We start from the raw sequence: 24486 nt of genomic DNA, 5'->3' as shown, positions 1-24486 counted from the left end.
CCCTCTGACGTAATTTGTACACCATCTTAGGTACCCGTACATGTCTTAAGTCTGTTTTAACTTGCCTTGTGTTTTCCCCCAATCAACATACATACTCTATGCAGTTAGATGTGGATAAAATATATACTCACTTCCTCCAATGAAGAAGACATGTGTTGCAACGACCCTCTGGTCTTAATCAAGTTATTGAGGCGCTTTATTAGGTTTTCTTGCTACAAAGAAAACTACGAATGGTAGAAAATATGACAACATCCACCTGCTGAACAATATTGTCTTTCAGTTCTATCACCGCATCTCTCATTGCTGAACATCAGTATATGAAGGCTACACTCTAGTGGTAAATAAATAATAGCTTTATTCATAGTGGTTAAATCAGAGCTACATATAGAAAGATGGATTGGATCAGCCTGGAAGGCTTACCATGATTGGTCCACTTCACAGTGGTCGGATGCGTCCGGCGCATGTTTGAACTCGTGGGAGCCAATTCGTCTCTAATAGGATTGATAACCAGGGGCGGGAGCAGGAGCAGCTGGCTGGTAGGGTTTGGTCTCGGCGTAAGTGGCCTCACCCTCATAGGTAACCTCAGCTTGATATCCACCATAACCGTCGACGGTGTAGGTGACCTTCTGGAGACGACCATCGGGAAGGTTAACATAGTAGGATCCGGAGGTCTTGTCGCCATTACGTTCCTCTTGCTGACCGTAATTGTTCCCCGAGTAATCGTCCTTCACGTTCCAGTCGAAATTGTATTGAGCAGGCCCGTAGCTGGGCTCTTGGTAGGTGGAGGGTTGTTGGTAGGATGGGGGAGGGTTGTCAGCCAAAGCGGCAACAGTCAAGGCAAGGACGGCAAAGATGACCTGTGAAAGAGCGGACGAGGATTAATTTGGACTTCTCGGATGCGTCGGATCTTTGGAACACGATTTGAAGCCATGTATTTATGTATTATCAGCCAGCAGCCTTTAAAAAGGTCTTACCTTCATGTTGTTGGGTGAGTAGAGGAGAAACTGAGGGACGGGTGAAATAGTTGACTGTTCGTCAGATCGGATAATACTGATGCCATTCCTGATTGCTTGGTTCATATTTATACTGACATGTTAAGAAAGATTGGTCGGTACATGGAGGGTATCGGGATTCTCTTGCCTTCTTGAACAACACCAAAAAGCCAGCAACACCGTCCAACCCGAAGTTATTCTTTCTTGGACACAAGAGGCTTAACCTCAGATTTCATCCAAAGTGGGCCGGGTCAAATTCGGAGTTGCCTACCTACGTACGCATTGGTCGGTACTTGAAGGAAACGCGCTCACTTCTGGACTTTTTTTTCTCCTGTCGAAATAACCATCCCCCGCATTCCCCATCATACAAACCGTCGATTTTCTTCAGAAACACCCTCGCTCTTGTGTTTCGGAATAGGAGCAACAGATATGCCCTCCCCCGTACACACACATGCACACGCCCCCTGAATGACAAGGGCGAGGTCATCTTACGCCTCGGAAGTGCCAAGGCTTGAGCCTATGGACGTTCTGAGTTGCGATCCGTTGTAAAGAACAATACGCAAGATGTACCTACATACAGTAGAATGGAAGGGATGCCGTACGCATGATAAGCGCGGAGCAATGTAGGTACAGTTTGCCCCTATTCGGTAGTTGTCCGTTCAAAGTCTATTTGTGAAGCGTGTCTCATTTTCATTGTCGAGTGTGTGAATGCTCTTGTTGAACCTTGATGAGCTAAATTTCAGATAAGATGTAAGATGAACGCTGGAAGCCGTACTGATCATGGAATGCGTACACATCGTACTTGAGCTGAGGTTCGGATCCGATTGCCTGCTAATCCTTATCACTAAATGTAGTGCTAAAATTACTTGCTCACAATAAATTCCAAGTCGACAAAACTGTCTAGTCGTTTAAGGGGCTATTTTGTCGCTGTTGGGGAACACCTCAATCATGTCATTGATCTTTGCTACCATTGATGCAAAAAATGGGACAGGGCAATTTTCCTTTACCCTTCCTGATGCGGTAGACTTCTCTAGAAACCCCAAAAAGTTGATTTATTAGATTAAAAAATCGAGCAGATATTTATGTACATTGAACGAACATTAGTTGCACACGGGAGCAGAAGTTGAGCGAAATTGGTTATTGACAGTAGAAAACAAGTAGAATGATAATCATTGTAGGAGCATCAATATCAGGTTGTACAATTTCTACCGCAACATGTGCTCAAAAAAAGGATAATACTGAAGATTGAGTGTTATAGGCAACATGGACATTGTTATCATGAAATCAAAATCTGGCTCTGCATTATAAACGATGTACCACAATGATCGATCGATCTGGTCGCTCGAGGAAGGATATCATCGATTGAACGATGCTCAAGTACCATTGCTCGGGACATTTGACTTGGAGGGGAGACGTCAAGAACAACACTAAATTGTTGCGGTCACGAGGAACTCGGGGCGAGGGTTTGCCCTGGGTGATTCAATGATTTCACCACCAAGACTGAAGCAAGCTAACTTCCTGATTCAATACGACCAGATATCGCGGAAGCAAGTGTTTCGGGAGTAGCAGGAGACTACCAGCAACATGATATTGTGTTCAAATCAAATTCGTTCAAAGACAACATTGAACTGTACCTAGAAGACAGGAGCCGGAAGAACGTGACCGATACTTTTTTTACTTTTTCGCAGAGGCCTGAGTGTTGTAGTGTGTGTGTGTGGGGGGCTGCTGTACCGTACATCNGGGGGGGGTCATTACTGCACAGTGCTCAGTGTTAACAAGGTAGGAATAGGACATTTATGGCTCCAAAACGACAATCTGAGATGAGTGAAGGATAACAAGATCGACAATGAAGCCGATAGCAACCCAATGACAAGAAGAAAATCTTAGGATTCCCGATTTCTACTGTTACGATTCGTGGGTTTGTTCGATACTACAAACATTGGTGATACTTATTTGGAGATTTGGAGACTCCACGTTCTCAGACATGTAATATGTCGAGTAACAAGCATGTTCTATACATTGTAATTGGTTGAACGCATCCGTAGATGTAATTTGGGAAATTTCTGGCCAGGAATTGGCCACTCGTTGCTTCTCTCTTGGCTAATTGACATTGACATGTCGTAGAAAATGAATGAATGGGCGCCACTTCGTCTAATCTAAGGAGCTCTGAAGCCCAAGAGTTGAAGGCAAGAAGACATTCTAGATGATCTGAATGCTCTTTTAGTTTTGCTAGGTTTACAGTCGTGCTGCCTTCATTCAGTCACGTTTGGAGAAAGTAATGAGCTAAATCGGATTGCTTCCCCAACTGAAAAATATAGAGCTCCTCTTTTTAAGAACAGCCCCCCATGACTCCAAATTCAAAATTTCCATGATGTCCTTGGGATCATGACTTCATTGCCAGCCATTGTTTGTTCCCCTTAAGGTACCTAGCCTACCTGTGTACGGCTTATACGGCTTCATAGTCATGTAAGCCAATGCGCATAAGTACAGGGTGCATTTTTTATTCTCTGGAGACTGACAATGTAATCTAGAAAATCCTAGGAAAATATAGTAAGTGGACCCAGGATTTATGACCACGGACAGCCGTCACCGTGGCGAAGTCTACGACGTAGAAAAACCTTCTGGCATTTGTGCAATCCCTAAGGTCGTAGAAGCACGTATTTTCTAACGAAAAGCCCTTGTGGGGAAATGAACTGAACCATACTGTATAGTAAAAGATGAAATCAACTTTTCTACCGTTGAAACGGATGATTTTTTAAAAAATGGGAATGGTTTTAGCTTTTGAAACACCTCGTACCGCGAGTTGAACGATGATTGACTTGCGTCTATATTCACTTGGGAGAAGGCAAGAACAGCGCTTCGTCAATTAGGTACCCCTCCCTTCCTTAAAATGATTGGAACCTGCGGCGGCGGAGGATACCTCATTGATATGATACCCCCTCTAGGTCATAATCCCATTCAAATTTGAAGCATCACGCCCCGATTTTCCATGACTTGCACGAGGTGCCAAGCATAAATACTTTGGACATGACGTCAGTACTGACTTAATCAAGACCTTTGCTACGTTTTCTCATTAAGACATTCCATTGCTCATTGATGGAATTTCGACCATAAAAAAGTCAAATAACAATTGAGCGTGAATACCTGACACTTCAAAGAATATCTACTTATTTCATTCATGGCATTTTACTATGAATACAAAATAATGAGTTCAAGATGAGCAGTGTTCATATTTTCATTTGAGGAGACTAAATATAATTGTAACAAATAGTTTCTTACAATCAGAGACAAGTCCGTTTGGATTCTCCTCCCCGACCTATTTCACAGAAGCTTTAAGACACATCATCCAAACCAACAGGCGGTACGCCACTCTGATATGGAAAGACTAGTGTTCTTAAACTCACGCAAATAACATTTATTTGCATCCTGGGCCCTTAATTGCATCTTTTTGCATCCTGAACTTTTATTTTCATCATTTGAATCTTTGGTGCGCTTTCACATTTTTATGCATTTTAGGCTTCTTTTAGCTGAGTTTGTTTAGACCGAAAATTTGTATTTTTGTTATTTTAATGAGAAATTGATACCCTTGACGTATGTCTGCACTTGACAATCCAGGGTCCCGCTAGTGATGGGATTAAATCAAATTTCAAATTCAAGGTTGCCAGAAAACGCAGATAGTGAAAGCACCCGCCCATTATATCGCAATGCAAAAACTTAACTTTGAGCGAAGAGGCAACCGTGGTCTGACGAAAGAAAAATCAGGGTTACTATTTGAGGCTGACCAACGGGTTTCGGAGATTTCACCAGTTTTGTCACAGGCCAGTGAAAATGTAAATTGGTAGCCCTCGACGCAACCTCCCGTAATTATTAATTTGATCCCCATTCAGAAGGTCCCGCCTGCCATATCTTCCTAAGGACAACGACAATTGTACAACACAGTGGAAAATGTTGAATGAGCATGTTCACATTCAACACCTGTGATTGTTATGGAAGTCAAGTCTTAGATTTATGTTCAGATACTGATACACTGGAATCAGAGCATGTTATTAGAAACTATGTGCCTAGCTTAACAAATTGCTTAAAATATCTTAGTATGCCATAACAATATAAAGCATCCTTGAAGTTTATTTGCATCCTTATTTGCTTCCTGGGCTTGTTTTTTCCACATCTTTATTTGCATATTGAGGTCCTTTTTTATTCATAATTTTGAGAACTTTAATTATTACATAGTTTGTCGGAAAACGTAAGCGGACAATCTGAGGCCTCACTAACTGGGCGAGGCTTAAGAGTGGCCTTAGAAACAAAACATAGTGATAACTGTTAAAACAGATTGTTTTCAAAATGAGGACAGTCGCATTACATAGCCCGCCGCTTCTCGTGACTTCTTTATTAAAACTTGATAGATTTATTGACACATTATGACAACTCGAGAATTAGAACGAGTGTGAGCGAGAGTTTTTTTCGTTTATGAGGACTGGTTTTCAAAGATATAATGTTTTCTCTCATGCACGCAAAGGGAACAAATGCAACTGTCAGAAACGTAACTGCGTTGCTCTATGTTCACGAGTGGCTGGAAAGCAAGTTTCCGGTCTCTCTTGAAGGAAAAACATTTCTTCTACAAGGACCGGTTTTCAGTGGTATAAAGTTCCCTCTGCGGCACGAAAAGGATTCCAAACGCCACCATTAGAAATCTGTAACACTCTCTGATACCTCTCCCTCAGTCACCCTGCGATATCGATTCCCGAACAGGAGTCACCCTGATCTCGGAGGAAAACCAGACTCTAACCCAGTATGTGAAGAGCAGCCATTGTCGTAATCTCGTTAACGTCTGAATATATATGTTTTAGCATGTATCCCGCATCAAATCTTATTTCATGCCGCTGTGTTCACGAGTGGCAGGAATCTAAGTTTCCAGCCACTCGTGAAGAAAATAGGCATTCTCTAACATCAAATTTGGCTTCGAGTGGTTTCGAGGGAAAATCGTACCTGGAAAGCCGGTTCTAGTAAAAGAAAACTGTATTCAAGAGGAATGATCTTTAAAGGTTAGGTGATTTCTTTTTTTTCTTGCCGCGGGGAGATGAAATGGTGTCACAGGGCCGGTCGGACACTCTTAGGCGGCTTGGATTAGCTTGAGCTGGGACACATAGAAATTTGGCTCGAGGGTCAGTAAATGACATTTTTTTTAATGAAAAGTGTACCAAAGAATTTAGTTTTTTATTCAAAACGATTACCATCAAAGAGCATTCCTCATAGCGGCGGCGTTCTTGGTATGCAGTTTATTTAAGTTCGGATCTCAAAAAGTTGATCGGTCAGCATCTTAAACACGTTGGCCATTTCATCATGCACTCTGGTTTTTGAACAAGGAAATTGATAGGAGAACTTTTGTACGAAATTACTCAGGTACTGTAAATTTTTCGTTGCCCCTGACTCGCACTTTTCCTTTTTGTGATCAAGCAGATCACATTTTCAGATGTGCTAAACAAAGAATTACATTTACTTTAAACAAAGTTTGCAAAGCAAATACGGTGGCAAATGGCCAAGTTGCCATACCAAAATGTGTTTGGATGATGCCTTATGCTGAACCATCATTGCTTCATGTGCTTTATGTGTGTTGTGTCTTAATTGCCAAAAGCATCGGTTATTGACTGTCTTGGTTAGCTTCATACTTTAACATTTGCAGATGTGAGTCACCTTTTCACGCTATCTGAGCTAGAAGCTTTCAATCTATCCCAAAAGTTGGTGAATAAGCAAGCTGGAGCATGGTAGGAGACTTTCCTGTAGTTCAAGGTGTCTTGACCATAAAGACTTTCTTCAAGCCTCTCTTTTATAAACTTCACGCAATGAGTGGGGGAAGAATACCCCCACTATTGAAGAGATAACAATTCCTGCGATTTTAGAAACAACCTGCTCTCAAAGCCTTTATCAAGGTCTCTTCATATACTACAATAACTTGTTTTTTCTCCAATTTCTTTCTACTTAAACTTATATTATGAGAATCAATTTGTCAGTTGAAGAATTCTGTTTTCAAAATAACCTGGCAACCAGATCTGCGTCAATTACCCCCAATTGAGGGAAACGAATTGAACATTGAATGAGTTCGAAAAAGAAGAGAGAAATATTTCAGTATTCGAACAAACAGGGATTTTTGAGAGCTTGGAGGTGCTCTAAAACGCACGTTAAGCCTCTATGGTCGCTACGAATGGCTTTATAACGTGGATTGGGACAAAGCTCATGAACACTTTTGAAAACGTATAAAATCAAGTACCAATCTTTTCATACTCTCCCAATATGAGGATATACCCAAAACGAGGCCCTCTTATTCCTTCCTGCGATGTTCTTGTAAAACATGCTTGGACCTATTCGATGTTGCCTTTTTGGACTCCAAAAAGACAAAGCACATTCAAAATGTGGCCCAATAATCGACTTGTGCAGAGATCGTATCGGGACACAATCTGTGTGTCTAGAAACTAGTGATATGATGGGATCAAATAAACTTTCATAATCAGGCTTGCTAGAAAGCTAGGAAAGTCAAAGCACTAGCCGTTTCCAACGTTACATAAAAGATTAGGTTTGATATATAGTCTTAGGTTTGATCGAAGAAAAATCAGGGTTATGTTGGGACTAACTATCGGGTTTCCAATATTCCGCTTGTGATGCCACATGCTACTGAAAATGTAAATTGGTAGCACTAGTTGCAACTTCCCGTGATTATTTATTTGATCCCATCGGTACTAAAAACGTCCAAAAACGTCTAAGGTGGTTTTCTACAGCAGCTGAGTGGGTAAGCACGAAACAGGGCGACTCCAACTGATTGAAGGCAGCGCCTCTACAAACAGAAGGCATACACATGCTCATTCATTTGTCACCCATTTGCTCTAAAACTTGGTCTGCCTGACTTGCTCAGTTGCTCAGACTTGCTGTCTTTCTGGATTCTGCTTCCTCTGTGATCAGAATTTGCATTTCCATACGTTGTTCAAATTAGTGCCCCGTATGTAAAAGAGTACGACAGTGACGTCAGTGCACCATTCCAGTTGAATTTTTACCATCAACGAGGACTGAGTTTCGCGGTTTAGTGATTTCCGTTCTTTTCTTACCGTCGGCAGTAAGAAAAGCGACATGGGCTATTTGGCCTGGTTGCGGCTGTTCGGAGTTTGGGCCGAAACGAGTTTATTACATTTATTAGCAATACTATGGTCTCTTTCAGGGTTGTCATGATTTATAATCAATACAGAGACACCAAGGCAAACATTTCATTCAAAATATTTTCAATTGCTTACTCGCATTTTTCTGTCTTTTCTCTGCATTTCAAGTATCAAGCCATTAAATCAACGGAACTGATTCTCCTCATCTCGTACTGTCTCAGTGGGCAAAGCTAGAGGGCTAGTCAGAGAAACGACACTCACGAGATTTCTTTGGCCCCCTCTCGGCTACCTGGTGTGTGCGATGGGGATCGGCTTTGAACACACGTAGCTACGTGATTCTCAAAATCAAGTTCCGAATTCAGGGAGCCAGTGAGTTGATGGCTTGTTTGTCTGCTTTGGTTGGAACTGAGTAACGCAAGAGAAGTCAATCAGCCCGACACCCTGCTGCCCAACTACCAAAATGTGTTCCAAGCAAAGCCTCAAGTGGCTTGGTTGGCGTGACTTTTCTTTGGCAAGCCCTCTAGGCAAAGCTCCGCTCAACCCAGCAAAAAGCTCCGTTGATTTAACGAGATGATGGTACGTGAAACACAGGAATTTGCCAAGTAATCAAGTAAGAATATTTTGAATGGAATTGATGTCTTGGTGTCTGTCTCTGTATTGATTCTTAATCATGATAGAGACCATAGTATTGCTAAGAAATGTAGTAAACTCGTTTCAGCCCAAACTTGTCCAAGCAGCCGCAACTTGGCCAAAAGGCCCATTTTGCTTTTTTACTGCCGGCGGAAAGAAAAGAATGGAAATCACTAAACCTCCTAATTCATCCCTGATTCTGTTAAAATAACAATGAGTATACATGGGTCCCAAATCCAAACCAGACACATTTTTGTAAATGAAGAGAATATGGAGAAATATTCTAAAACCTTCCTTCTTCAAGAAGAGAAAAACCGTTAGAAATGGACAAGCAGAAAGAGACGACAGAAATGGTTCCAGGACAAATCAACCCAGCGGACAAATCAACCCAGGGCAACTCAACCCAGGGCAACTCAACCCAGGGCAACTCGACCCACCAGACAACTCAACCCAGTACAGAAATTAAGCCCAATATGTTGGCTTACAAATAGTTCACACTTATGGAGCAAAATTGAAACTGTGATGGAAAACATGTCAAAATTTGAAAGGGTTTGGACATTTCATCATTTGATCTTTAAAAGCAAGTTACGTTTAAATCAATCATGGTGTAAAAATTAAGTTTGATAATGTTTTAATTCAACTTGATCATTTATTTAATGCCTTACTTATGCTAACATCTTTGCATGCAAATCAAATATTGATGCATCATGCTTTAGTTTTGTTCCATAATCATTTTCTGTTTGGTCAAAATGTTGTGTTTAGGTATTGTACTGGGTCGAGTTGTCCATTGGGTTGTGTTGTCCTTTGGGTCAAGTTGTCCGTTGGGTTGAGTGTCATACATTCAAAATCCAAAAGAGAGGAACTGTTATCAATTTCGGTGGGTTTTACAAAAATTATTGACAAAAATGAAATTGCAACTTTGTTCAACACATATTTTATTTCTTTAGGCAAATCTATTAATGATGAACTATCCCCTGATATTGATAATCATGACTTTTTGGACTATTTTCCCAATGTACAGAATCAACGCACACATTATTTTAAGGTAATTTCTTGCTTACATGTTTTGGAAACAATTGACCAATTAGCAAATAAATCAAGCCTTGATGAAATATTCAATGTTGTCTTTAAAAAAATTCATGGCAAGGCAAGCAATTCCCAGAAAACTTTGACTGGTCTTATATGACGCAGTGATTAAGGAGCCTCTTTGCTAGTTTGCAACTCCTTTTGAAGAATTGCTTTCTGTACTTTGGAATTTTATACTGCGCCTGCCTAGCGGAACACATTCAGTGATTGTGGAAAGAGGTAGAACCTTCATAAAAACCTAGAATCATTTTGTCTAAGGCTGCATCTAAGGATGATTCCTGTTCAGAATTGAAATAAGGTCAAGCTCCCTTAACCTTTCTATAATCAACCGCCAATGTTCATCTCTGAACTTGACTTTGAACTTAGCCACACCGACCTTTTTGACTGGGCTTACTCTAGAGCCTTTTGAGTTATGGTCGACCCTATCTCGAGAACATGATGATCTGACAGATTACTAGGGGTCACATGGACATACTGAATCAAATCAGGGTCATTGGAAAAGACCAGTTCCAGAGTGCTATTTGCTCTGGTGGCTACACCTGCATATTGGGAGAAATTGAGCAAGATCGCAAATTCTTCCAAAAATGATTGAGATGTCAATGTCGAAATGGGAATGTACACATCTGGACTGGCCTCCCACTCTACAACGCTAGTCGGAAAATTAAAGTCCCCTATGAAGAAAACTGAGCAAACTGCCTGATCCAACTCATTTACAATGAATTGGAGAACAGACATAAAAATGCCTACTGAACCAGAAGGGGGTCTATACATTGTTACAATAGACTGATCAAGACCTTGAAGATGACAAACTAACCCTACTTCTCCATTCGACAAATTTACATGACTAATTTGTAGATCATTCCTAACATATAGGCATACTCCCCCATGTGGGAAAATGGGATTATCCTGGCGGACTCTATCACATCAAACTAAATTAAAGATGATAATGGCATGAATATACAAGCTATTAGCTAATCTGTTCATGTCACTATCTGCTTCTCTGCTTATTGCTTACACCTATTTCTATAGCCACATGGAATGTTCATGCCATTGGATGCCATCAAGCGCATTGGCGTCGCCCTCATGGTTCACCAGCTGACCGTGAATCTATCACAAGACGCCCCATCAACCCAGGGTCTGAAGTTTAAGCTGGTGGGGGCTCTCAAGCCATTCACACTGTCTTCATCCAACTCACTGTTGGAGATGCAATGCTGGATGGAATGGTTCTGGGAGTATGGAAGGGTGTCCAATTTCGAAGCAACTACGGACGCCAACCAGGTGAGCGTCATGAGGGAGTGCCTGGCTAACGACCTCAGGAACATCCTCATGGATATCAACACCATTGACGAGGCCATGGCCCAGCTGGAGAACCATTTCCTGACCTGGTATCCCCTCTTTAACCGGTGATGGGAGCTCCTCTGCCACAAGAAAAATGGCAGAAGCTTTACCAACTACATGGTCAACTTTTTTCCCGCGGGAACGCCAAGAGCCGCAGCCCTTCTGTGTCCAACATCAACACCATAAAAAACGTCCCACTAAAAAAGATCTCCCTCTACTGCATGGGTGTCTCAGGCAAATCCTTCAAGATGGTGGCCATCTCAGACTTGGGCGCCATGAGGTCTGTCATCCCCTGGAAAAACATGCCAGCCGGGGCCGTGCTAAACCCCTTCCTCCACCCATCTCGTCCCCGCAAACGGCTACACCCTCCCCAACCTGGGCAAGTTCCCGTGACAGCGTCAGTGGCCCAAGGGCTGACCTTGACACTGCTCTTCTCCAACTTCTTAGGTCCAGCCCTTATCAGATGTGAGGATCTCAAAGCGCTGGGCGTGTTACAAAAGGTTTTCCCCGCCATGCTCGGGGAGGCCAAGCCAACACCAACCAAGCCCGACAAGTTCCATGTAGCGTATACATACTCTATGGACAATGGGTATCAAGCTGCCCAGGGCGGGCAGGATCCCGATGTCCCAAAGGAGGAAACCCTTTATCAAATGGAAGAGGGGGTGGCAGAACTTATTGTCCCGGACCCGAGCAAGCTATCTGCCAAGCTGGAAAAGTCAGTGTCCGCTGCCATCAAGCAATTGAAGGCAGACCCGGTGCTGGCTATGATGATACACGCAGAGGCACCCCTTTGCGTCCTCGGAACAACACTTGGAGATGCAGAGGGCAAGCTGAAGAAGGGCGAACCTCTCAATATTCAACTGATGGGGATTGAAAACAATAAAGTTGATTTCAACTGTTGTCCTTCTCTCCATGTCACTACCGCCCATCAAGTCCCACTCCATTATACGGATGTAGCTTTGAATCTGGTGTCTGAACTCTTGGGTTCCAAGGTGATGATCAGGGAGATCATGGACTATAGACGCCTGAACGCCGCCACAACCCGCCCTGTCCATCCTTTTAGCTCGGTCCCGGATCTTATGTGGCAGGTTGAACTCCTCCACAATGAACTCCTCCGCAGTGAACTTCTCCACAGTGAACTCCCCCGCAGTGAACTCCCTCACAGTGAACTCGCCCACAGTGAACTTCCCCACAGTGAACTCCCCCACGGTGAATCCCCTACAGTGAACTCCCCCATAGTAAAACCTAAATGATGCATTTCCAAACAAGCCCTCGAGAATCCAGGCTAGTTAAAACAATTAAGTCCAACTCTCTTCTTTCTCGGGCTCCTTCATTGATCAATTTGCTGCCCTCAAATATTCGTAGGGAATATGTAGACGTTGATCCAGTAGCAGGATTTAAGTCAGACTTGGACAAGTTTTTGCTCACTCAAAATCACTGGATTATTGAAAATTTGATGGGCAGATGGTGCGAGTTGACTGTGATGTTTGTCTTAGTTCTCCCTCCCCAAAATCAGGGTGCCGGACCATATTTTTCCTGGAGTTTCATTCACTTGATATGCCCTATATGAATTATGATCCAGGGTCTCTAGTTAGATCAAGCAAGAAGTACTGAATACTGTCTCTGAGCTATACCATGCAATCCCAAAATGTCAAAACTGCAACCTCAAGCTTGGAAGGCCAATAGCCCCCATACGTTGCACGAAATATGTTCATTGGTCGTACTGAGGGTCAATCAAATCCTGATTTTGACAAAGATTTAAGAAGGAACTAGATTTATGCCAATCACTTTGGTTCGTTGATTATTAGTGAAACATTAAATTTGCCGTTTGAGATATCGTTTATCTGAAATAGAATTCTAATATTTGTAATGTATTAATTCAGAATAATCTAAGCATTATAATTAACCATGTATCAAGTTAGATGATTTCTTATGTCACTTTTATCCGCATTATTCAGCCTCAATTTCATTCACTTTTTCTGAAATCTCACTCACATTAGAATTTGGTTAGACCACAACATCACATACCTGTTCAAATTTTGCATGCAACAATACCAGGATTTATTGGGTGTGTTGCCCGCACTGATATCAAGGACAGCATGAAGAAAAGACTTCTTGTATTGAGGGTCAAAAACTTCCTTCACCAATAATGCTGCTCAGGGCCGGTCAAATTGACAACGAATTGTTTCATGTGACTGTTCACTGTGCAAAGCGATGGTGATAACGGCTCGTTCACTGGCACTTTTTTAATTGCAATTCAATGAGATTTGGTGAAGATTAAAACAGACGTGAATTTTTCACCAAATGAAATTAAGCATTTCGCTTTCGAAAAACTTTTGAAAGTACTCGTATGTTGGTAGGACAATGTATGTGGAAGAGGGAAAATTCCTAAGGTCGTTAAATTGGCCTTCTACCTGTGAGATTCCATGTTCGGAGATTTGAAGATGGTCACCAAGAATCTCAAAAGTAGTCTTGAGTATATCTCGCTTGATCTAATTGTTGTGCCCGTGTGAAAAAACGTTTAAAGCTGAATTTTGGCCCCGATTTGGAAGAATGTGAAGGCATCTACTATTGAATAAATGAATTTTCTACCCAGCAGCAATTCAAAATAAGTGCTCACGAAACCACGTGGGGATATCTCATTGGATTCAAGAGCGAGTGTGAATACTGAGCCTATTTTTTAAAGCCAAGGACCGAATCTTAGTTCGAGAAAAGATCGTACTATGCTACAAAAGTTGGATCTTTTCTCGATTTACGATTCACTCCTTGGCTTTAAAAAAAATCTGCTCAGGTTGGCTACACCGAAATCGGTTTTATGTTAGACTACCTGATAGCCCTGACCACAGTTGCTCGATGGTATTTTGGGAATAATTGAATTGTTCGCTCAGGTATTCTAATTTCTAACATAACTTCCCATTTGCTTTGATAGTAACAATACTTTAGTTATAACTCTTCGACAGGAACAAAAGGCAAGAACTTCAATTGAGCGTTTCAAGTCTGATGAAATTTAAGGTTCTGGGACGCTGGGATCTCCGAATACGCGACAACGGCCTTCGTTTTGATGGCACCAGTACATTTGAACGGATTCGGCAATGACCCCACGCTCCACAATTCTTTGACGCTGATGAATGAAACGGATCTCGGCCTGCGTCCAGTTCAAGTTCGGTTTGGTCCACATACGTTCTGCAAAGGCTGCCGATCGTGGGAAGATTTGGGCTTCTAACGTAGGTCCATAGGTTTGCTCCATCCACATGCCCAACTCTGCCCCTAATATCTGATCCGATCGGTCGATTTCGCTACCTTCAAAGGCCAAATAGTTATCCAACGGGTCAAAATCATATATGTCTCGCCATTGTTTGAAAGGGTCACAATGAGCTGGCGCTTTATCTCCCCAACTTCCTTGGCCACATCCCAAATAGTAAACGTCTTCATGGCTCAAAATCACCTCGTAGCCCTGGCCTATGAGGTTCGGTAGGGTCGGCTCGTCATGGTTTGTCCAAATCTGAATGATGTAGTCTTCAACAGGTAGGACTTGGTCAAAGTTGTCTCGTTGTGTCAAGGAACTAGTCCACACTGTAGCCTTAATTCTCTGACCATCATTAGCCCTGATTAAGGTTTCGAGAGTGTTTGTCTGATATAAGTGCCAGAGGGCGTAGAAATCGTCTTTGGTTCCACTCATTCCTTGATCGAACATCCAGTTTTGAATTTCCATGCTTTTGTTCCAACAATGGAACACGACTTCGTCGGCCCCTAAATGGAACTGATCCGAAGGGATGAGATGTCTTAAGTCTCTGAAAATGCCTTCTAATACTATGTATAGATTTGGATTAATTGGATTGAGCAATCCACACACCCCTCCCCGACATCGGAGTTCATCGTCATTTATACAAAAAGCCAACGTACCCAAACCCTCTATTTCTCCAAATTGCCACCCATTAGCAGCATGTCTTGGTCCATCTAACTCGGGAACGAGTCTGATTCCTCTCAGCATAGCATATTCAACCAAATCGAGAATGTCTTCCGCAGAGTAGACCTCGTTCTCATAATAGGCACCGTACTGAGCCAACTGGGGAAACGATGGCAACTCGACGGGAAAGCTTTGTGAGTCACTCAAGTGCCAATGAAAGGTGTTCAGCTTATTGAAACTCATCCCGTCTATGACTTTCTTCAAGTATTGGATAGGGATAAATTGTCGAGCTGTATCCACGGAGATGCCTCTGTGAGGAAAGTAAGGTGCGTCGGTAATCAAGACTTGGTCATGAATCTGAAAGGTGTTCTTCTGGTTATTCCATGAGATCAATTGCGACAGGGTTTCCATAGCATGACGAGCACCGAAATAGGTCGAAGCGCGGATGCCGACCGAGAGCTTCTTTGAATTCAAATCGTCAGAAATAATGGACAAAGAATAGGATTCGTCCGTGCGAAGGGTCAGAGATTCTTGTGGGTTTTCCACCAAAATTGTGATTTCGACTTGGAACGTATCTTGTGTGAAAGGGCCTGTGGGAATATCAGGATCAGTGGCTCTCATGGCCTTCAAATAACCAAGGAACACATCATTGAAAAATGTGTTCACTAATCCTTCTGTAATTGCGTCACAATCACAAGTAGCGATGCTAATGTCTTCCACTTGATCGAAGGTGACAAGAGCTTTGGATAGATATTCCAAGTTGGTAGGAAGGGGCCACAGTGTTCCGACATCCGAGCATGTCATTTTACACTCCATAAAATCTAAAGGAGCGGTGGTTTGAGACGTCAAAACCTTGGAACAGGTTCTTTTGATCGAGTCGCATTCCCATGAGTAGGGTGATTCACCGTGAATGACTTGAAGGATGAATAGAAAACCAACTAAAGTTAACGTGTCGCAAGTTTTCAACACCATAGTGATTTGAGGCACGTCTCAATTTGAGGCTATTACTTTATCTGGCTTGGGGGCTTGTTTCGGGGCAAATATCTCTGACGCAAAATACAATATTGCTGACTTCAAGCAAGGAATTGATAAGATATTCATTTACAACTAATCTCTCTTCGCTTCGCAAGGAGACAGGCATCTGAAAGAACGCGTGTCCAATCGCAAGCCAAGATTGCTCCGGTAAGAATTGTGCGAGCTATGTTTCATATGTAAGTCTACATTGGTGTATTTAAAGTTGAAACTTGAATTTCATAAACCTAAATTAATAGACTTTTTGGGAAGAGGATAATCATAATGTTGAGGTTGTCATAAAATTATAGTTAGGGAAGTCACATACGTAACTTTCATATGGTATTTTTCAGTACAGTGGAGGCTATTCCGTAGCTTGGACCTTAGGGTCTTTGTTGTCAAGGGTCAGAATTGACTTGTTCCATTGGAAGCCCTGCTCGGTTCTGCAGGGTTTGAACTTGATTTAAGTTCCGGCAGGTCACATGGGAGCGCCCGAACACGCCTGCCTACTCTAGTCCCGCCCGGAAGACGATGGCAGCAGTCTTACTATGTATCAAGTCGAAGGCACCTTTATAAGAAATACGGAAGATCGAGTGACCCTATGAGTGACCGTACGAGAGAGCGTGATAGTGAAAGAGGGGGCTTGATCTCTCAAGCCAATCTTACCGGGACACCCAATATCGACAAATTCAGGAATTAATCCCATTTTCAGAAAGGTAGAATCTTTATGATTCACATCAAGTGATAGTGAATTTAATAACACATTCGTAAGAACAATTTTAGTACCTTTTTGAATCTAACTCTTCTGTCTAATGGTTCAGTTGCTCCAATTTCCAGAAGAAAAGAAACCAACTCACTCTTTTTCGATGCAACTCAATAAGAGAACCTGAATTGGTTGCACCAACAAGAGGTGCGTTCACTTTACTTTGTCCCACTGTATAGAGCCTGCCTGAACAATTGAGACTCTCATGAGAGACTCAATTTCAAGTATGCTGTGAAAAGCAATTGTGTATTTGTTTTTTGTCACAAGTCATTTTTTTCACTTTGGTTTTGAATTTCTCTTTACTGGAATCATGACAATATATTTGAACGGACTAGAAGCGTACAAGAAATTAAATTATGTACTTATCTGCATGGTACTTGACAATATGATGCATGGGAAACGGCCATCCAATTAGATGCACATGTAATATAAGGGTATAAGTACCCAAATGAGCATGAAATAAGTGCTCGTAATATAGAAAGTGTGTAAGAAAAGAAACCTTCGTCCGTCATGGACCAGTTCCTTTGGTGGCTGCCCTTGGGGATTGACTAGATCATACGGGAAAACACCCGTTTGGTAAAAAGTAGATAAAAGCCGTTCCTTATCGGCATAAACTTGATACATCCATGTCTTCCGACCATCCGGATCCAACGGTATCTGAAAAAGAAATCGAACTTTTTAGTCTTCTCAGCCCTTCACTCCTTGGTCAGCCTTCAACTCACGTCGTGCACGTCAAACACTCGGTAGTGAACATGAGTCGTACAGGCGGGTCGATTGCCAAAGGCAATATTCAGCAAATCCAACGGCATGCCATCTGGGTATGCTATTGTCACGTCCACTAATTTGGTAAGGCATCGACAAGGTGGCTCGCCATCACGCGGGACCAGGTTGACGCCATTATTAGCTGATTTCTGGCTACTATTAGGCCCCAACACATCCAGCACCACTTCAAGCGCCCCCGTTCGAGGCAGAGTGCAATGGTTGAGATGAGGGAGATCGTTCTTTTTGGCGAACGCTTGACTGACTTGTTTCCGTTTACGAAGGAAACCGCCCTCCGGGAATAAGACTAGGTAACGTCGATCTTGCTGAACAAAGGCCTCGGTCAAGTGGGATTTGAGTTCAACCAAAGATCGATCGCGGTGAGCCTTGCCCTAAAAAAGAGAGCATTGGCCATGAGTTCCCTTCCGATTAATGTTAATACACGAACATCATTCGGTTGTAGGCTTACCGCTAAAATGAAAAAATCGCAATGCATCCAAGCCACCCAACCAAAGTTGGTGAATTTGAACACCTTATCCATGATCCACATGACGTGCTGACAAAATTTGGGCCGTGCGGCAAACAACGTCATGCAGAGGGGCACGTCGGCGGTAGATTGATGATTGGGCATGAACACGAAAGCCTGATCGCCCAAATCGTCGAGGCGATCGCCGGATTCTAGCACCCGATAACCCGCCGACCCGGTCCAACATGACACCATGCACAACAACCATTCGTAAAAGATTCGCTCCATTCGCCAGTACAGAGCCGGTCGTATCAAGAGAAGCGGACTGGCCAGGCCGAGGTAGAAGAAGTGGACCGGAATGCAATACATGTTATTGATGAGGACCCACGCGAAACGTAGGAGGCACAAAGGATAACGCGACAACCACCACAACCACCTGAAAACGAAACAACACAACACCAGTTGGACGATCAAAAGCCACTATGACCAGGATAGCCTGTCCATCCACCCAGGAACTCACCAATACCAGCCTCGATCCGCCCTAGGTTGCATGATGGCCTCGCTCTCCCCGGCCAACGGAGCCGGCGATTCGGGTCCTTCTGTCCGGGCACGGCATTGGCGGGTGAGAGCACAGGGGCCATCCGACGGCAGCATCCTCTGGAATCTGAGCAGCACCTTATGCTTATGGAATTCTGTGTGTATCAACCCAAGGGAGATGTGGGCTGTCGGGGGTCGGGGGGTCTTGATGAACTGCAGCCAGTAGCAACAAGATCACCAACGGTAATTATTGAAACACAAGTGCAACAACAGGGACGAGAGTGGGGAAAACAATCCTGACAATACCATTCGAAGCAACAACAACAACAACAACAACAACAATTCGAGGCGTCTTGGAAGTGCGTTCAGCAGCGTTCAGCAATGGTGGAACGGCGAATGAGTGCGGGACGAACCCGGCGGGACGGGTTCCCCGTAAATGGGACCTGATTCCAGCTCAGGCCACTGTCACCACCCAGAAAAGGGTCAATCCCCGCGTTGGGCGTGCCTGGAAGCGTTTGGGTGGGGCCAATCCTATCATGAGCAAAATATGACGGATCTGATGAGTGATGAATTCATTGGATCTTGGTTGTTGTGAGGCGAACAAATCAGTTGAAATCAGTTTGTCGGCAGCAGGGCACGCATCCAGCCACCCAGCTGCCCATCAACCTAGCCACCCGTCAGCTAGAGGCCACCTCTATCTGCCTGACCGGATGGGTTGCGGTCTGCGCGTAGCCCTGCACATGAGATCCTACCGATCCTACTTTCTTGTTGTGCGCATATTTGCCCGGCGGGCACGCCGGGCCCGGCCTGACAGCCTGACAGCCAGACGGCCCATATCAGATCAACGGTCAGGATCGTCAGGATCGTCAGGATCTCCATGCCATCTGAAGGGAAAGTCCGAGTGTCGTTGAAGCCAGCTTTGCCAATTGGCTACCGCTGAGGCCAAAATAGAGATCGAAACAAAATCTAATCTGGCCTGCATTCTTAAATCGCCATTCACGCAACAAACTGGTTAAAAACATAGATAACAACTAGACCTCGAAAAAAAAACGTTGACATTTTCGGCCTTTTGGGCGAAAACATTTTTTGTGCCAAATTTCCAATTTCCCCACTTTTCTAGCCATTTTTCCCCTGCTTCAACTCTTTTTTTCATTCTTTTTCGACACTTCTTTGACTTTTTTCCTTCTAGTCACATTTAGAACATCTTTAGTTGTTTGGTCATTTGGATTGTCTTCTGCCTCCTTCTTAACTTGTTGTTTTTTGTTGGAGACCTTTTTATTCACCTCTGTTCCGTCCACAATCGCGTACATCATCCTAATATGATATGGATAAATGATGTACAGGATGAATGATTGTTCCCGGAACGGGTTTTATCAAAATGTTAAGATAACATATGTTATTATCTTGGGAAAATCCCAAAGTTGTTGGATTGTCCATCATGTAGTCCGTTCGTCAGTCAAATGTCGACCAAATGCCACCCTAATGCGCGTGAAGACGTCGTGATCCATCACAAGTAGCTCCTCCAGCCCTTGATCATCCTATCACCAAGGAATAGCTCCAGTACCCAGAGGGCTGGTCAGCCCAGCTAAAACCATGGGTGAGGAATGTCGGCTACATGTTTGAAGGGAGGAGAAACAGGAAATCCTTGGTCATCAAAAACGATATTCTCGTGAGCATTTTGAGAAGGGGGAAGAGGATCTAGATAAGCAATCTCATCCTCAAGGATCGATGTTACCAAAATGTCGCCCCCCCCTGACGGCAAATGACGACCAATCCTTCCGGAATGTCCCGTTGGGACGTAGTTCCGGCCCAATGTTTTGTGTGCAACAGTGGATAGAGGAAGCCGTCACCGTCCACCGATAGCCATGGGACAACCCGTTTTAGCCTCCATGAGCAAGAGGCGGAAACCAACGTGGCACGGGAAAGTCTTCAACAAGAACAGTCACATTTTTGCGCTCGAGGAGAGAAGAGTCACATTTTCATTCTCCAGGAGAGAAGTCAGATTTTGAACCTCTCCAAGGAGGAAGCACCCGCCATTGCTAAGTGCTGGGACGTTGTCATTGTTGTGGTGCCAAGAAGTGGGAACTGTTTCGAAGGACAGAGATCGTCATCATATGGGAGTAGGAAACCCAGGAAGCCGTGCACAAGAGCAAGAGGACCTGGGAAGTGCCGAGTCTGAGTACAGCACTTCGTCACTTTGTTAGTGGACCTTCAATCCCGTCGAGTGGACGTCATCCGAGCATCTCCGTTGGACCATCTCACCAGACATCGAGCAGTAATTATTAACCCATTGATTTCATATGCGTATGTCCCCTTTTCCATTGGCCCAACAATTCCCCCACTTTTCTTACCAGAGCAAGACAGCTGATAGGCGGTGTGTTTGTGATGAATAAAGTAGATTGAACTGTACAGTTTGCCTTGAAGAGTAGCCTAGATTTCTCAGACGACCGAGATCGTGCTGGCATCGTAGGGAGTAGAGGTAGCAAGTGATTTGTATGCAACAACTGTATCTAAAGTTCATCACTCTTGTAGCAGAAATCAGTAGTTAGACTCTAGAGTAGAGGTCGACTTTGATAGACGCGTTTAGACTAGGATAGTGACCACATTTTGCAGGATAGTTAGCCTTGAAGATTGGCCCAGGTATGCCAGACAACCGAGATTGATCTGGGACCAATGGGGAGTAGAGGTAGCTAGCGATTTGTATCCTTAGTCATTTGATGATTGTTTGAGGCCCTGATAAAGGAAGCTCGAACTATTGCTCGTATGCCCTGATTAGGGTTATAACCGGAGGCCTTAAGATAGGTCTAAGAAATTTAAGCCCATGTACTAGGTGCTCTCCATCTTTGAGAGCTATCAAGGTATTTTTACCTAGTGCTTGGGTCAGGAGTTCCATGTTTCCGTTCACCACGGGAATTCAATAAGTCAGGACCTTTCACCCCTGGCTGGTGGACGGAACAACCTCTGTGCCGCATGATCAGATGAAGAATTAAATCTTCAGCCAGAACCGTTTAGCAATTTTTGGGGTCCAGGTTTTCAGGAGCTTAACCAACCGTGGCAAGGAACGTAATTTCTGGTAAAATTAAAATAAAAAAACCAACAATATTTGTCACGGAAACTTTAGACAATGCTTGGTCTACAAGTCAACAAAAAAGAGGACTACAGTTGAGCTTTACCTGCTGTCCCAAAAACCCAAAATTATTTTGTAAGCACAAGCGCTCTCAGCAATAACATAAGTAGGGCCGGCCAAAATTTGCAGATAAATATGCTCTTTATTGACAACAAATTTGCATAAAAATTGACCAACTTTGCACAAAAATTTGCAAATAAACTTCCAATACAGGCACCAACACGTTCTGGAGGATGGAAGGGCTGCTTTTGCCTTCCTTATCAAGCAGCAAGTAGATGAGAAGGAAAGTTATATCATGATACCTTCCAGCACTGGAATTTGAATTTACTATCCCTAGCAAGCAGATCTTGCCTTGTCCATGCTACCTCATAGACTGATCAACATTTCGCACATCCTTATAATTTTGTGAAAAAGATAAATTTCAGTTCATTAACTAAAACACAATAATGCCAGAGCCTAGCAAGTGTATTGCAGAACAATTTTGTTAAGAAAGGTAAGTTTTTCAAGCTTCATAAAAGTAATGGTAGGTCAATTTTTCCGAAATTAACCCTACATTTCGTGAATACCTACCCCAAAAATCATAAAAACACATCAAGATGTGCCTGAATTTTAAAGGAGAAGTTCATTACTCAAACAAAACTAAGTTCCAATATTTAAATTAGAGTATCTTGAAAAAATGCAATGATAAAAGAGATATTTCAAATTGATGGAAAACATAAGCAGGTGGTTGCTAATATGTTTGCAATCTATCTCATACCTATGGGTAACTTTTTCAAAAAGATTTGAGAAAAAGTCACAATTCCACATTTTCCCCTAAAACTGACCATAATTTTTGAAAATTAGCATGACTATTTATAAATGTTTCTATTTTTTGGCTGAAATTGTTTATTGATTTAACCACTCAAACATCAGTTACATGATAAAAGAGTATAGGTTTGTATGGCTTTAGGTTGACATGGTGCAATTGTCTGATGAGGGAAACGCCATCAATGTTGTATTTGCGCTCCCTGTCTGATGATTTCCGGCCAAGATTCCAGCCCACGCATTTTGATGCATTGAAATGCATTTTATTTTCCTGAGCCCAGTCAGACACATAATCAAAATCATCCTGGAGGGACTGGGAATCATTTGGACCTACAATTGGGCGGAAGAGTTTGATATCTTCACCAAACTTCAATACCAAGGCACCATGTCTCAACTTTAGATCGTTAGTGGACATGAGAAATAGGAGCGGGCCTAGTACACTACCCTGTGGCACACCGGAAGTAACTTTAGCCCATCTTGAGACGTGCCCATTTATCAACACTCTTTGTCTCCAGTGAGTGAGCCAGGATTGAATCCAACTCAAAAGTTCTCCATCAATGCCCATTTGTTTGAGCTTTGAAGCCAACCAGGAATGGCAAACTTTGTCAAAAGCCTTCAAAAAATACTTAAAGATAACATCCACTGGCACTTTATTGTCCAGGGAATGTGTACAGTCATGAAACGATCATGAAACACCAGTCCATTGGTGGTGCATGATAGACCAGCTCGAAAACCATGTTGATCTGAGTACAGGAAGTTCTTGCAGTCAAGGAATGCCAAAATGTTGTCCCTCACAATTCTTTCCATCACTTTACAACAGACAGCTATCAGTGAAACCGGTCTGTAATTTGAGGGCTTTGAAGTGTCACCACCCTTATGAATGGGGCACACATTTCCCAACAACCAATCTCCAGGTAGGTAAGCCAAGTTTAGGGACATGTTGAACAAGATGGCCAATGGACCCACCAAAGACGAGGCCAATTGCTTCAAAATGAAAGCCAAAATGCCATCAGGACCTGGAGCAGAGGAGGGATTGAGCTTATTCAGTTCAGCTAATACTTTGGATGAGTAGAACACAACTTTGGAGAGCACGGGACCATTGTCAGATTAGCAAAAAGGAGAGGGGGTCATTCTCCCTCTTGCTGAAGACAGAGGAGAAATAGTCATTGAGAATATTTGCCATTTCCACTTCCCTATGATGGGGAAGGCCTTGACCATTTCATTAAAGGACTTGCTATCCCTCCTCACATCACGGACATATGCATGGAGGGAATGCACATTCTTCCTGAGTAAAAGAGATTCCTTGAACCCAAACTTGGCCTCCCGGATCCATCTCTGGACCTTGCTATTATATGATTTTACTTCAAATGGTCGCTTTCGTCCCTGGTATCCCTATATCTTGACCATAATCTTTGCTCCTTGCGAATTTTGCGGGTTAAGTCATCCGTCATCCACACAGGTCTGCTCTTCTTCTGGCTCAATCTCCATTGTACAAACATGGACATCCCCATATTGATCTGATCCCAAAAGAACTGCCAAGCCTCCTGCATTGACATAGCAAGGAGAACGTCAATCCATGGAATGTTGTCTAGAAAGGTTCCAAAATCTTTATAGTTTCCTCTGGAGTAGACTGGCACCTTTTGTTGCGAGGTGGGGTAAACAACACTGCCCAAAAAGTCGCATTCCAGAGCATAGTGATCATTGTCACTCATCACTCACATACAGGTCCTCTGTATTTTTATTTTATATTGTATTTTTACCCATGATACAATTTCTAAGCTTGAGGAAAGTAAAAGGTCGAGAGTGTTCCCACCAACATGTGTCAGTTCCCAGACGTGCTGGACCAAAACTCCATCTGATATAGCATCCAAAAATGCCCCATCAGTTGAAGATACACCCCATAAAGTGGTCCAGTCAATATTAG

At 43.1% G+C, this 24486-nt stretch overlaps 3 protein-coding genes across 3 annotated transcripts; all 3 read right to left on the bottom strand.

The window, feature by feature from the left end:
* Positions 1-335: 335 nt before the first annotated feature.
* LOC131883607 (cuticle protein 8-like) lies at positions 336-1475 on the bottom strand. The gene is made up of 2 exons (XM_059231115.1): positions 975-1475; positions 336-857 (listed from the first exon to the last, which is right to left on the bottom strand). The coding sequence occupies exons 1-2, from the start codon at positions 1077-1079 to the stop codon at positions 492-494; spliced, it is 471 nt and encodes a 156-aa protein (XP_059087098.1). The 5' UTR covers positions 1080-1475; the 3' UTR covers positions 336-491.
* Positions 1476-13746: 12271 nt separating this feature from the next.
* Positions 13747-16309, bottom strand: LOC131883337 (chitooligosaccharidolytic beta-N-acetylglucosaminidase-like). Its single transcript, XM_059230789.1, has one exon. The coding sequence runs from the start codon at positions 16065-16067 to the stop codon at positions 14196-14198; it is 1872 nt and encodes a 623-aa protein (XP_059086772.1). The 5' UTR covers positions 16068-16309; the 3' UTR covers positions 13747-14195.
* An 809-nt stretch (positions 16310-17118) lies between these two features.
* On the bottom strand, positions 17119-19240 carry LOC131883338 (acyl-CoA:lysophosphatidylglycerol acyltransferase 1-like). Its single transcript, XM_059230790.1, has 4 exons — positions 18615-19240; positions 18098-18530; positions 17592-18020; positions 17119-17526 (listed from the first exon to the last, which is right to left on the bottom strand). Exons 1-4 carry the CDS (start codon positions 18746-18748, stop codon positions 17281-17283), a joined length of 1242 nt encoding a protein of 413 aa, XP_059086773.1. The 5' UTR covers positions 18749-19240; the 3' UTR covers positions 17119-17280.
* Positions 19241-24486: the final 5246 nt, after the last annotated feature.

Source organism: Tigriopus californicus, chromosome 7 (assembly GCF_007210705.1).
Source record: "Tigriopus californicus strain San Diego chromosome 7, Tcal_SD_v2.1, whole genome shotgun sequence".
Classification (NCBI taxonomy): Eukaryota; Metazoa; Arthropoda; class Copepoda; order Harpacticoida; family Harpacticidae; genus Tigriopus; species Tigriopus californicus.
The sequence above is the reverse complement of the archived record's forward strand: the minus strand, read 5'-3'. Positions and strand labels throughout refer to the sequence as shown.